General features: G+C 55.3%; 3 protein-coding genes across 3 annotated transcripts; 2 read left to right on the top strand and 1 right to left on the bottom strand.

Moving 5' to 3' along the window:
• Positions 1–5,047: 5,047 nt before the first annotated feature.
• CC84DRAFT_1234902 (uncharacterized protein) lies at positions 5,048–6,092 on the top strand (the record flags this gene model as incomplete). The annotated part of the gene is made up of 2 exons (XM_018183831.1): positions 5,048–5,070; positions 5,117–6,092. The coding sequence occupies 2 exons, from the start codon at positions 5,048–5,050 to the stop codon at positions 6,039–6,041; spliced, it is 948 nt and encodes a 315-aa protein (XP_018039797.1). The 3' UTR covers positions 6,042–6,092.
• Positions 6,093–6,637, bottom strand: CC84DRAFT_436860 (uncharacterized protein). Its single transcript, XM_018186266.1, has one exon. The coding sequence runs from the start codon at positions 6,546–6,548 to the stop codon at positions 6,144–6,146; it is 405 nt and encodes a 134-aa protein (XP_018039796.1). The 5' UTR covers positions 6,549–6,637; the 3' UTR covers positions 6,093–6,143.
• An 89-nt stretch (positions 6,638–6,726) lies between these two features.
• CC84DRAFT_1212864 (DNA binding regulatory protein-like protein AmdX) lies at positions 6,727–10,326 on the top strand (the record flags this gene model as incomplete). Its single annotated transcript, XM_018182485.1, has 3 exons — positions 6,727–6,808; positions 6,854–10,192; positions 10,244–10,326. 3 exons carry the CDS (start codon positions 6,727–6,729, stop codon positions 10,324–10,326), a joined length of 3,504 nt encoding a protein of 1,167 aa, XP_018039795.1.
• Positions 10,327–12,819: the final 2,493 nt, after the last annotated feature.

The raw sequence follows: 12,819 nt of genomic DNA, 5'->3' as shown, positions 1-12,819 counted from the left end.
TGCACAGGTAGTTTACTATTTTGAACGCCGTAATCAGTTGCTTAGTGACACGACAAGTAAATATTCAATTGTTTGCCTATATCAGATGAAACCCGATGGCGGAAATAACTAGTTCGAACTCCCCTAGTACATGAACATCGACTACGTAAGGCGTCCCTTGCTCTGTCGTTTACCAATGAGTAGCCTTCGGCTTGAGTCGCTACTCAGTAATGTTACAAGTCCAAATCAGAGCCACAAACACATAAGCAGCACATGAAAAGCATAATGTGAACACAACTATGACCTGATATAATCCGCTTGAAGTTGCCAATCTCGTAAACAGTGTTGACGGCCAATCTGATCACCCTAGATCATGCCTTTAGAAAGCTGTAAGTACACTGGCTTGGAACAGAAAGGAGCCACCGTACCCCATGCCCACTCTCCAGAATTGCACGCAATGCACTGTTACGCCCTGTTATTTACAGTTGCATAGCTTCGAGAAATGCCTTTAGCTTGCAGTTTGCATAAGCTTCGTGAGCAACAGTATTGCCCCATGCTCATGATTGTCGAGCCATTCACTGGTCTATGCGCCTCTATGTATTTACTATCAACAGTCTCTCCACCAGCACGGACACTCTTGTGTATTTTATAGTACCCGAATGTGGTGAGTAAAGCGTAGTCGAAGTAGATTTTTGTATCGTAAATCCATGTGTCGGCAGCGCAATTCTTAGCATGAAGTACTCATTACGGGAATTGGAGCTCCCCGTACGGACACCGATGTATGCACGATATACACCGGTATACCTTTCGCACTCACCCGATGGCACAAAGCCAGCCATCGGACTCTAGCACACCGATGAAGTTCATCAAATGGAAGCTAGATTAAACAATCAGCCCGACAATCAGTGTGGCCTAGACATCTCAATCTGACAAGTCCACGCCCTACCCTCCCTAACATGACATTCCTATCCTGCTCCTCACACTTACAGTACACAGTAAGTCTTCACCCACGCCTCCCCTCCTGCAGGGACCAGCAAATTCATCTAAGTACCCGAGCCGGTCCGCGACCATCCCTCACCGCGGAGTGCACAAATCCGGGGCCCCACACCCCCATTACTCAGTGTCGCACGTCGACGTCGCAGTCGCCACTCGCCCACTCCAACACAGCCCATGCTCCACAATATGTGCACCCGCAGTTGAAAAAAATCTGCAGCCAACAAGCCACGCCGCTACGTCAACGCACAGCGCGGCCCTGACCCGCACGCGAAGGTGACTCGTGAGATGGCCATGTGCACCTGAACGGTGTGCTGGCGCGCCCCGAGAAATGACTCGCGCCATGCGAGCGCGGCGTGGGCCCGACCGACGGAAAGGGGAACCAACGCGCCGATGAGGAAATTTGTTCTTTTCGGCATTCAGGGGCTGTGGAGGCTTCGGCAAGTGCACTGCTTGTGTGCGCGGCGCCGATCTCAACAGACATTACGTGCGTTGTTGAGGGCTTCGGCGCGGTGGTATCCGACTGCGAGCGAGCCGAAGATCATCGGTGCATTTGCTGCGAGGTGTGCACGAGTTGTGAATGCGGCTTGCTTACTGGCTTCTCGCTACCAAATATTAAGATCTAATTCGTTTATGAGCCTAGACGTGAGATGATCTTGGAAACGGCAGGCTGCGAGGATTCCCCAGAATTGTTGTCTTGAAGACAAACTCTCGTAATCCTTCGTGCCTGCCTATCAACGAAGAAATGTCCAGGAAAATTCCAGAAGCCAGCCAATGTCTGGCCACTGACTATACACCTAGTGCTATCATCTTCACCAATATGTACATCCATAAGACTATTGCCGCCTTTGGGGTTTCGTCTACAAGCATCCGCGTACGCGTCGAGAGTTTTTTCGCCGCGAATTTCCGAAAGGGCATCCATTAGTCAACCCTCCCTCCCGATGTACCGAAAAGAGATAATGTATCAAACGGCCAGTCAAAGGCAAAAGGTAGCAGAGCTAGTAAACTTTTTGTGTGGGGGAGGTGCGATATGGTGCATCGGAAACTAGCGCCGACCAAATGCGACCGACATAGAACCGAGCGACAGCGTCGGATCGTGGCCAGCTCCGCGCGCCTGTGTGGCCGCGGAGCAGAGTCCGCAGCGAGTTTATTACCGGAGAACAGCGTTCGTACCTCCAAGAGCTTTAACATAAAGAGGGCTTCGATGGTGCAGTGCGTTCCATCTGCCTGCGAACACGGTGGACCCGGCTTCCATGACCTAAAAGTCGAAACATATGGACTGCAAGATCATCTGACAACTTACCGTGAATCCGCGTTTCGGAGATGTTGGAGGAACAAGTAGGCGCTCGAGTGGGTTCCAGAGTGGATTGGTAGCTTGTACATGCCTGGGCAAGGTGGACAGGCATGGCTAGTCGTTGAATGTAGCTTCCGCACCTAGCTATACAAAGTCTAGCTAATATCAGAGCCTTGGCACCACTTAACCCTGGATAAGGCGGGCCATTACAACCTTTGACAGGTTGGAAGCGAATTGCAATATATAGTATTGATTCGCCTGGGAGCGGTGCCGATAAATCCCAGGCTTTTTAGTGAGGGGACAAGAGGTGCTTCACACCAGGTAGCGATCCAGGTACAACGAGGCGGCCATGCGACCAGGGAACGAGTGCAGCGTCCGGACGGCAGCGCTAGATGCAGACCCAAGAGATACGGGTGTTTTCGTAGGCTCCCTATGATTAGGAAGTGCGCTTTAACGCGGTATTGCGCGCGTTCTTCCGCAAAGACCCCATCGACGGCTGTAGAGCTTGTCAATCTCCTGTAAATCTTCCGTCGGGGGTCAACGACAATCAATGGTTCGCATTCAGCAGGCAGTGTCCGCTTGTACAGCTAGCACATGGTGGCGTGATAGGCTCGCGAGAAGCTTGCAGGCTGCAGCAATATGTTCTCACAGCTATAGATTGAACTTGGGGGGGCTGATCTCGTGTTTGGTGGGGTGAAGAAGGGCGGGATGCCTAACCTGGACAAGCGCCGCAGCTGTTCGCGAGGCGTTCGAGCCTGCGCGGGAAGCACTGCTCGTCATCGGGACTACGGCTGCGGGTTTTCAATGCCGTGTGCGTTCGTTGAGGTCAAGGCGCATAGATTTTGGGCATTGCAGTTTGCGTTGAGTTTGCAGACTCAGGGCCTGGAAATGACCCAAAGCATTCTAGCTTCACGCTGGCGGCAGGGACCCATCGGCGGCGGTAGCGGTAGGCAAGTACGAATGTAGTCGTTGCATCGCCACACCACAGCATACCCTTGCGCTCCGCGCATCAGGCTCACGCGTTCCGTGATGGAGAGGTCTTGGTAATGACGTCTTTGGTGGCGAGTTCCCAATGCCGTTGTGCGGGATTGCATAGGCAAGACGAACCAGAAGAGCAGTGATTAAAGACGCCTCCGGACGCTGTTTTGGTGAGTGGGCAAATACTATAGGAGAAAACATGAAGCGCTGGGAAGGCTAGCGCATATGGTCAACATTATACGTCTGTGGAGTGTCACCGTAGTTGAGGGCTACGAGTTGGTTTGGTTGCGCCAACAGCATCGTACAAGACTTTTCCACAGAAGCGTCGGGGAAAGAAGCTTGTGGTCGTAGTTGCCACAGGGTGGCATTTCTTTGCAGGATCGGTGCTCCCAGGGACCCACAGAGGATGATCATTAAAATGTCCGCTGACAAGCATCCACATGTCTCCTATTTTCAGAACATTTCTTAGCGATAGGCGTTGAGGAAAAGATCAACGGGATCAACAACATCAACAAACTTGTCCGGCGCCGTGTTCATAAGTCCGAGCGATGGTGACGTTGCGCGAATTTCCGCCTAACGGTATGGCGGTGCAAGGCAAGGTGTGGCAGCCACGATACCACAAGCTGCATGGCGGACCGCTTGGTGGAAGCGAGGAGAGCCTGGCTGCCGCTGGAATTCGACAGTCGTCTGGAGCGCTCGCCATACGTAATGGTGCCTTAAGATCCACGGCGTGGGTAACCAAAGCCAGCGCTGTATGGCTAGAAGCCAGTGTTGATACTTGCACGGCCTAAGGTGTCATGTCATGTGCCGCGGTAATCCACAACGACATCTGGAGCCACGGCCGCAGCACGGGTATGGACGTTCCTCGCGGGTACCAGCTGCTGGGACCTTTGAACAAGCTGGGAGGCCCTTTTTGGCGCAACACATTTGCGAGAGTCAGTTCTAGAGGTCTCGAGACTCACCAGGTCGCTCACGTAGCGTGTGTAGTGTGCTATCAAAAGGGACATGGAGACATGAAAGAGGCCAGGACCCCGAGATGATCGGCGCCTGACAGCAGGCGATCCAAGCGCTGAGCGAGTTCAAGCGAACGAATCATAATGCCAATGCACGGGCCAGCTTCCCCAGACTGCAGGCCAAAAAGGCTTAGTGCGTGCTGGTCATGCGTCCATGCGTCCACGGGTCGCCGTCGCGATGGACAGGGCACAGCACGGTTCCTTGAGCTGCAGTTCCGATCCAAGCTCCCATGAGTCTTCGTTACTTCCCCAGATTCCGAGATCCGTAGCAGCTGGAAAGGCCGTGACTGTAGATGGACTCGGCGGCGAGCCCTTAGTGCACACTTCCAACATTCCCGTGCTTCTCGCTGTCACACGTCCAGCAAGGCTACCGTGTCGTGGCTGCTTCCAATATTCGAGGCCCGACTGGTGGACAAGGAAGCTGATGCATGCAGCAGCTGGCTGGCCCTTTCACAGCATCCCCATTAATTCCGCGGCAGGGGCCAACAGGCGTGAAACCAGATCTCGGAAGGCAGAGCAGCGTTCAAACCGTGCCCATTACCCGCCCAGCCCGTTGCTGCTGGCGTCGGCGATTTGAGGGCGACAGTTGTGCTGGTGGGCCATATTAATTGCTGCTCGCCAATTGAGGCCAGGCCACTCTACTGCCAGCGCCAGATGAAGGGTTTTCCCGTACGGGGCGCACAGAGTTGGACGGCTTGATAGTAGCGCCGCGGAGGGTACGGTCGGGGTGTGTATTGAATACTGGGGCGTACCGAGTAGTCAGAATCGGTCGCATTCTGTTCGTGCTCTGATGCTGTCACTGGGCCGAGGCATGTAAGCCTGCGGCCAAGCTGCACGCAGCAGTCGTCGAGCTTTCTAGCCTGGAGCTTGCGAGGCTCCAGCCACTGCCCTGCCGGCTCCCGGGGTTCGAGCGACCGCGACGACGGGCCAGCAGTGATGGGCGCGATCAGCGAGCGCGCGCCCATCGACGGCGCGAGAGGTGGCAGCGCCCATCGCTGCCCTTCGCGGCGCGCCAGCGCGACGCTGCAGTTCGGGATCATATCGGGCGGCCTGGGCGCAGACCCTTTTGCTGCCAGGATGGGGATCCCTGCCCCGGCGCGCAGGCGGTAGACGTCGTTCGACGTAAAGTACGTGCCGCCGTCCTGAACAGAACATGGCAAGGCCCCGACCTGAACGCTGCGCCAGACGGCGTGCTGCAGGCCGAAGAGCCCGCCAGCGGCGCCGGACAGGCAGTGGAGCTGGAGCTGGAGCCCTGCCGCCCGCGCTGGCTCGCCTACGGGGGTCTCGCTGCGTCGTCTGTCATGCAACAGCGCGAAAGCGACCTGGCTCGGCGGCGGATTACGAGTACCGGCGCTGGGGAGCTGCTTACAACGGGCGAGCCAGCGCGGGCGCCTCTTACTCCAGGCGCTGCCGCGCAGAGCTCGATCGTCCCAGCTCGTGCACTGCCGTCTTTGTACCTATTCTTGCTTGCGCCCTCGTTTCCCCGTACTCCACCAAGTCAGCGTCAGCGGGGACTGGTTTGTGCGCCGTTCGCTGCCCCAGATTCTAACAGCCTCCGTGGCGGCCAATCAGCGCGCCGGCTTTCGAGAGCTTCTGCACGGCTTCATACGGGCCATAGCCAGGTGCATGCGGCCACCTGCTGCATCGCCTGTTACAAAAGCAGACACGAGCGAGGCTGGAACGCAGTAACGGTGCTGTCCAACGCTCTGTGCGCCGCCGCCAGCAATCGCCCTCTGCGGCTCCACGAGTGCTTGCACCGCATCGCACCGGAACGCTGGCCTTAGGCTCGGAACGTCCGTCCATACCTCTCCGAGCTGAGTCCTGAGCGGCCTGTTCTCGCACCAGCTCGCAGGCGTCCTACCCACCCTGCCCAGTCCGTTTCGCTGCTAGCCGCGTCGTCTTCCCAGGCTGGCGTTTCGTACCCTTCCACCTCTTCTCTTGATCAGCGCCAGCCATTCGCCACCCAACGGCTGCCAATTCCTCATTCCCTCGCATCGTGGGGCTGTCATTGTGTCGCAGCCGCTCGCGTTGGGGCCCATTGCCTGCGTCTCCCGCACTGAAGACCGTAGTTGACCCGCCGGTGCTCCGAGGCCCACTGCGTTGCATCGCCCTCCAGCACAGACGAAAATCAACCACCAGCCCGTACAGAGCACGGGACGTGTGGGAAAGGTGTGTGATATCTGAGCTCGCCGTACAAATCCGCAGAACTTGCGCTGACGTAGGTGTGCGGTGCCAGCGTCCTTGTCTCGGGCAGTCCTTTGTTTACGCAAGAGCAGCTTGTCCGCTGCCATATCGCGGCTTCCGCAGCCCACCAAGCGCCTGCTCACGTCGCACCGCAACCCCGCCCACGCAGAGCTTCTCGCGGCGTGTCTCTCAGCCAAGCTGTCGATTCATCCCTCTGGACGCTCGCGGCCGGCTGCGGCGTGTAATATCCGGGCTGAGGTGACACCAGGCCCATAATTGTTGAGCATGCCCATCGAGGCCGACATAGCCAACATGGGTCCTTCGGCTGTCTCTGGCAGTGCCTCGGGCAGTGCCAGCAGCGGCAATTGTACGCGGCTCCTGCGAATCGCGTATGCATGACTGACAAGAGCAGCTTCCGTCCAGACCGTCAAACCCGAACCCTCGCAAACCACGAACAGCGCTCCCTTCCCTCCGCCAAAGACCGACAAGCCACGGCCCCACGTATGCGGGACGTGCCAGCGCTCATTTGCCCGACTTGAACATCTGAAGCGACATGAGCGCTCGCATACCAAAGAGAAGCCGTTTGAATGTCCTCAGTGCACGCGGTGCTTTGCACGGCGCGACTTGCTCCTGCGACACCAGCAGAAGCTGCACCAGCAAGGCGCCACTTCCTCACGGCCGCGCACTGGCCGTAGGGAAAGCACGACCGGTCTGCCTCCCAACAGTGCCGGCAGGGTCCGCAAGAACTCTGTCGCAAGCAGCATCGGTGGTCCGTCCAGCATCAACCCCTCCATGAGGCCACGCGCAAACACCATCAGCCATGTTGACCCCGCGGCGCTCAACAGCCTCCTCGCATCCCACAACGCCTCGCTCGGCCGGGGCGGTCATCCTGGCCACTCACACCATGCAAGCCTATCTGGGATCGGCGGACCCAGTGCATACGACTTCCGGGGTATGTCGAGCGTTGTTGGTGGTCCCGGACAGCATCACGGGCTACCAAAGCTCGACACGCACCTCGGCTTTGGCATGGGCGGCGGTTTGCGGACCGCACCCATACCAGGATTTGCCCAGGATGAGTTTGAATTGGACAAGTTTTTCGGAACTTCTGGCTCGACAATAAACCCAAACCAATTACACTTCAGTGCGGGCATGGGCGCGCAATCCACGTTCAACACCTTCGGCAACCCATTCGCAACAACCGCCATCGACGAAGACGATTTTGCTTGGAGTGCAGGTCTGGATAGCTCAATGATGTTTCCCGGGCCCAACGACCCTGTCGGTGATGGATCATCCCCCTCGGCGATAAGTACCACCAGCCAGAGCGGCTTCAGCGAGGTCATGGTGGACGGTTCAGGACAGCCCACGACTACACCCATGTGGCACCAGCCATTGGTCACACACACCAGCGTCAACCCGGCAGGCTACGCCCTGGACGCCATGGCACCTGTGTTCCCAGAACTTATGATGGGTAACAATACTGATCTTCCGAAAGAGCTCGGAGACCAAGGTGCGCCGACTGATTTCTACATGTCAACGCCCCCGGCGTTTTCTACCATGAGCCCTACTGCAGGTATTCCGGGTATGCCGAATCAGTATTTCCAACCTCCGATCACATTCAATTCTGATTCCGGCAGCATATCATCCGCGTCAATAAATGGCAGTGCTAGGCACAGTTCTGTCACCTCTGTCTCGAGCGACACACTGACGGACGCCACAAGACAAGCTTTGGTCTTCAACCTCTCCCAGGCACTCGGATACGGCAACCCTCAGCGCAAGTTCTCTCAGCCGCAGATCAGCTCGCCGCTCTCAGCCAACCCCAATAAGGCAGCCAGCCAGGTCGCTTCACTTCCAAGCACTATGGACCTCCAGCGTTACGTTAATGCTTACATACAATACTTCCACCCTCACCTGCCATTTTTGCACATTCCGACTCTTTCATTCGACACTCCAGCATATACCCATCAGCTTCGTTCAGCTGGTAGCTACAACCACGATGGCATGGTGGGGGGCGGTGGCTGCTTGATCCTTGCCATCGCGGCAATAGGCGCTCTTTACGAGTTCGAGCACGTCGTGGCGAGAGACCTCTTTGAGTCAGCGAAGAAGATGATACTTTACTACCTGGATGAACGTCGTCGCGCTGGCCTATCCGCTGCTGTCAATGGGCCAAACTCTAACAACGATCCTGTAAATAAGCCCCCGCTATGGCTAGTACAGGCAATGGCGTTGAATCTCATCTTCGGTCACAACTGCGGCGACAAGCAAGCTGCGGATGTTGCGAGCACGCACTGCGCCGCACTCGTCAGTTTAGCTAAAGCTGCCGGTCTCGATCGACCCGCTGGCGATACATCAACGACACCGAGCCCTCCGAATGATGTTGGCAATGGAGACATCGAAATGGGTGATGGATCAATGCCCCCGGAAATGTCGCAGAAAAGTCCACCCAGTGACTCAATGGACGAGCATACGCAGTGGATACGGTGGAAGCAAGCCGAGGAACGCAAGAGAACATATTTTGCCGTTTTCTCCATGTCTAGCCTTCTCGTTTCTGCATATGCTCATGCACCGCGGATTTTAAACTCCGAGATAAGACTGGATCTGCCTTGCGAGGAAGACCTCTGGTCCGTGGACAACCCACAAGCTTGGGCTGCCATGGGTGGACCAATGATCGCGCAATCTAAGGGACTCTCGTTCAATGCGGCAATGACGTACCTGTTGGAGGCCAGCACGAGACAGCCGGGACGCGTCAATGGCGCATATCAGCAACAGTTTGGCGGTGATCTGGCGATGAGCGAGATGTCGGAAAGCGAGATACGCCCTAGCACTTTTGGGTGCTATGTGCTCATCAATGCGCTACATGTATACATCTGGGAAACTAGACAACGACACACAGGTCGCCTGTGGAAGACTCACGAGACCGAGGCCATGCATGCACAGGTGGAACCGGCTTTGAAGGCATGGCAATCAGCCTGGAGGGCCAATCCGAACCACAGTATCGAGCGACCAAGCCCATTCGGCCCGTTATCTGCTGATTGCATACCTCTACTGGATCTGGCGTATGTGAGGCTATTTGTAAACCTTGGTCGTGCGAAAGAACTGCTCTGGCAACGAGACTTCGACGGCATGTCGGCAGAACTCGCGAAAGGTGTTGACGTGGTTGCACACGCCGAGAGCACTCCCGAACGATCCGAGCCAATGGACGTGAAATATACTGATCTCAGTCAGCCCGGCGCAGGTATGTCACCTGGAAACGTCGAAGGGTTGAGCCCAGGGCAAGTAAGCAACGGTCTGCAAACAAGCCGGTCTTCGAAGCGGGAGCGACACCTTCGCAAAGCAGCCTTCTATGCTGCTGACTCGCTTTCCATGGCCGACAAACTCGGTGCGACATATGCTGAGTTCACCGCTCGAGAATTACCCAATTCGTCAGCGATGTGCACGTTCGATTGTGCACAGATCCTGGCCGAGTGGCTTGCTTCCGTCCAAGACCGTGTGGGTCGCTTTCTAGGAGTTCTCGGCAAGGATGAGGTCGATTACACGACTGTTCCTGCGATCATGTTACTAGAAGAAGAGGACGTCAAATTGATTCAGAAGATCGCGGACATTTTGCACACCGCAGATATGAAGCTCGCTTACGACATCACCTCTAATAGCATAACCATGCTCGGCGGGGTATCGAATCTTGGTCACTGTGGCTACGGTACCAAATTGCTTATGGTCACGGCATACATGCTGGAGAAAGCGGCTGTTTGGCCTGGTAAGTATCCCTGGCGTGTTGAACAGAAATGCATACTGATTCGAGGCTTAGTGACTCATGTAATGGCTCGTGCTTTGGAAGCGCATGCAAAACACCTCAACCAACGTGCCGAAGCGTCTGTGCTGGCTCAGTAAATATTCTTTCTAGCTGAACATTGTACAAAAGTTCATGGTCAGATATATCTTATCGCGACGGTTGATACCCATATAACGACCTTTCACGCTTACGATCTTCGGTCCGAGACAATGAGCTTCACGAAGCGAACGACACAATTTGAGCAATCTTTGTGAGCTTTGGATCTGAGTTGATCTTGGACGGAAGCTGCGCAGATTCGCGATATCCTTGTATTTGTACTATACCTTCAGCGTTGGGTTCCAGCAACCCAAAGTAGTTGTGTGCGCCTAGCAACCGCGGTCATCACAACTTTCATATTCTAGTGGACATTCCGCGCTCCACTTTTTTCTTTGGTGGATGGGCACTGCCTTTTTTGGGCACTCAATCTAACGATATAATTACTTTTGCTGCCATGGGCTCGGAGTTACGCCGAAGTTCTTCCAATATTCGACAGCTTGATGGAACATTGGGATCCATATCCCATACATTTTTCATGCCCTCTTCTGTCTAGGGTTGCCGGATGCACCGCTAATGGCGGACGGCAAAGAACATGCGCGGGCCTCGGCCTTGCTGTCTAAAACTATAGGAATGGTGATGTTATGAGCGCTTCATTCTTCCGTAATCGTTTCTTAGGGGATCGGGTTGGGCTTGGTCTGGGCTGGGATTGGCTAGGACGAGGTCTTGGACAGGATGGACAGACAGGTGGAGAAAAATTCTGGGCTACGTAGTGGTTCGTAAATGCACCGCTTACATGGAGCGTTCTTCACTGTCGCGGTGTTTCATGCCAAGAATGACTAACTGTGCCAACGTAGTGAAGCAGCTGCTGTAAACTTCTCTCAGCACTCACGCATGAATACAACCTGTTTTAGAAAAGCCGCACCAAACACGAAGCGACGAGCTCATGCTACTCCGTCAGCCGCGCGTAGTCTAAACCAGGTGAAAGAGACGTTATCACACTCCAATGAGAGTTCTCCGCGGGACACGCGGCTCCTGCTCCGCCAGCGTTACAGCCAACCACGCTTTAGTCTCGACATCTGACGCGGTGTTTCTTGGGTCGCACTTTCTGTGGGTGCAGGGTCTTGTCATCCCGTGCACAGCTTTGCACAGCATGTGGAGCGCTAGGCGCCGTGCGGTGCGGCAGCAGCGGGCGCATCGAGATTCCCTATGCGTGATCTTGAAACTTTGTGGGAAGAGCGCGCAAGGGATTTGGTTTTGTGTCGTGTACCTGTGTAATAATGATACCGAAGTGGGCTGAGCTATAGGAAAACGGTAGACTAGGTAGTAGGGAGGCTGGCGCAGAGTATGGCTGCGGTTCTAGGCTCCGGTGTAGGCACGACCAAAGAATCGATGTGAGGGTGTGTGAGATTGCCATGCTGTCCTCCGCCGGGGGGGTGCCGAAGAGAGAGGACAAAGCTGGCCGATTCTTCCCTCCTTCCATGCTAACACATGCTAACATGCTCTTGCCGTCCGGCCATGCTCACGACCGTCTCTTCCCGCAAAGCCACGTACCGCCGCTTTTAATCTCAAGCTGATGGTTTCGTTTCATCCCACGGCTACGGTACCCTGTGCGACCTCGTCGGAGGCTGCTCCGCGAGGTCGCGCTAGGCCGTCGTTCATCAGCAGACCCGGACCCGGAGATGTGGCGCGCGGAGCTCGGCTCCCTGGGTGCCGATGAGAGTCGAGACGAGATGCAGCGGTGGGCTGGGAATGTGGACAGCGTGCTGGGATGTGCTGGAGAATAGGAACGTGTGGTCAGGGCGGAGCTGGGCGAGACAATATGGCGATCTATATGACGGACGTCTTTATCAGCGAGGGATTTGGTGTAAAAGAGCGGTGTTCTTGGGTTGGAGCGTCAGTGGCTGGTTGTTGTCCCAGCTTCGGAGGGACGAGGCTCTCACGAATGCAGTTCACACACGTAATAGAGGGATGGGAGGTTTGGGATCGAGTGGCTGGATCTTGGTAGGTTTGCGAAGAGGATGTGAAGCGGTGGGGACTTGCTGCATCACTTGATCTGGAAAGTGAGGTGAGTGCAAGGTGAGGAACCCGCTACTGGAAACTTGGTCAGTCAAACTGAAATTCACGAAGATGCCTCGCGGATTGTCAGCGAGAAGTTGTTGCCGTATCCGTCTTTATTGGCTGCGGCGCAATGATGGTTTTTTTATTTGTCGCAACAACTACGAACCTGTGTAAGGAAATTTTGCTTGCTCATATCACACATACGTAGAACCCTCTGAGCTAAGCAACCATGATATCGAGTGTATGATGATGGGCTTCGAACTTCGGGTCAAACATGGCCGCCGTACTAGAGAGCATAAAGAGGGGACTCCCCATGGAAGACATCAACACGGAATCTCGTCGACGGAAGGTGTTCAAGAACTTCAGCTTATCTATCTAGAACTAGCTGTCATTTTTTTTAACCGTAATAATGTAGCTCACACGGTCCTTGATTACCTCGAATATTGTGTGTATGCGCACATCCAATCATACGAGAATCTGGCTGACCTTGAATAATT

Source organism: Paraphaeosphaeria sporulosa (genome assembly GCF_001642045.1).
Source record: "Paraphaeosphaeria sporulosa strain AP3s5-JAC2a unplaced genomic scaffold CC84scaffold_2, whole genome shotgun sequence".
NCBI classification, from domain to species: Eukaryota; Fungi; Ascomycota; class Dothideomycetes; order Pleosporales; family Didymosphaeriaceae; genus Paraphaeosphaeria; species Paraphaeosphaeria sporulosa.
Note: the sequence above shows the minus strand (reverse complement) of the source record. Positions and strands in the feature narration are given on the sequence as shown.

What these genes read in the sequence shown, in the direction of transcription:
- CC84DRAFT_436860 (XM_018186266.1), bottom strand. Translation starts at nt 6,548, where the DNA reads ATGGCAGCGGACAAGCTGCTCTTGCGTAAACAAAGGACTGCCCGAGAC.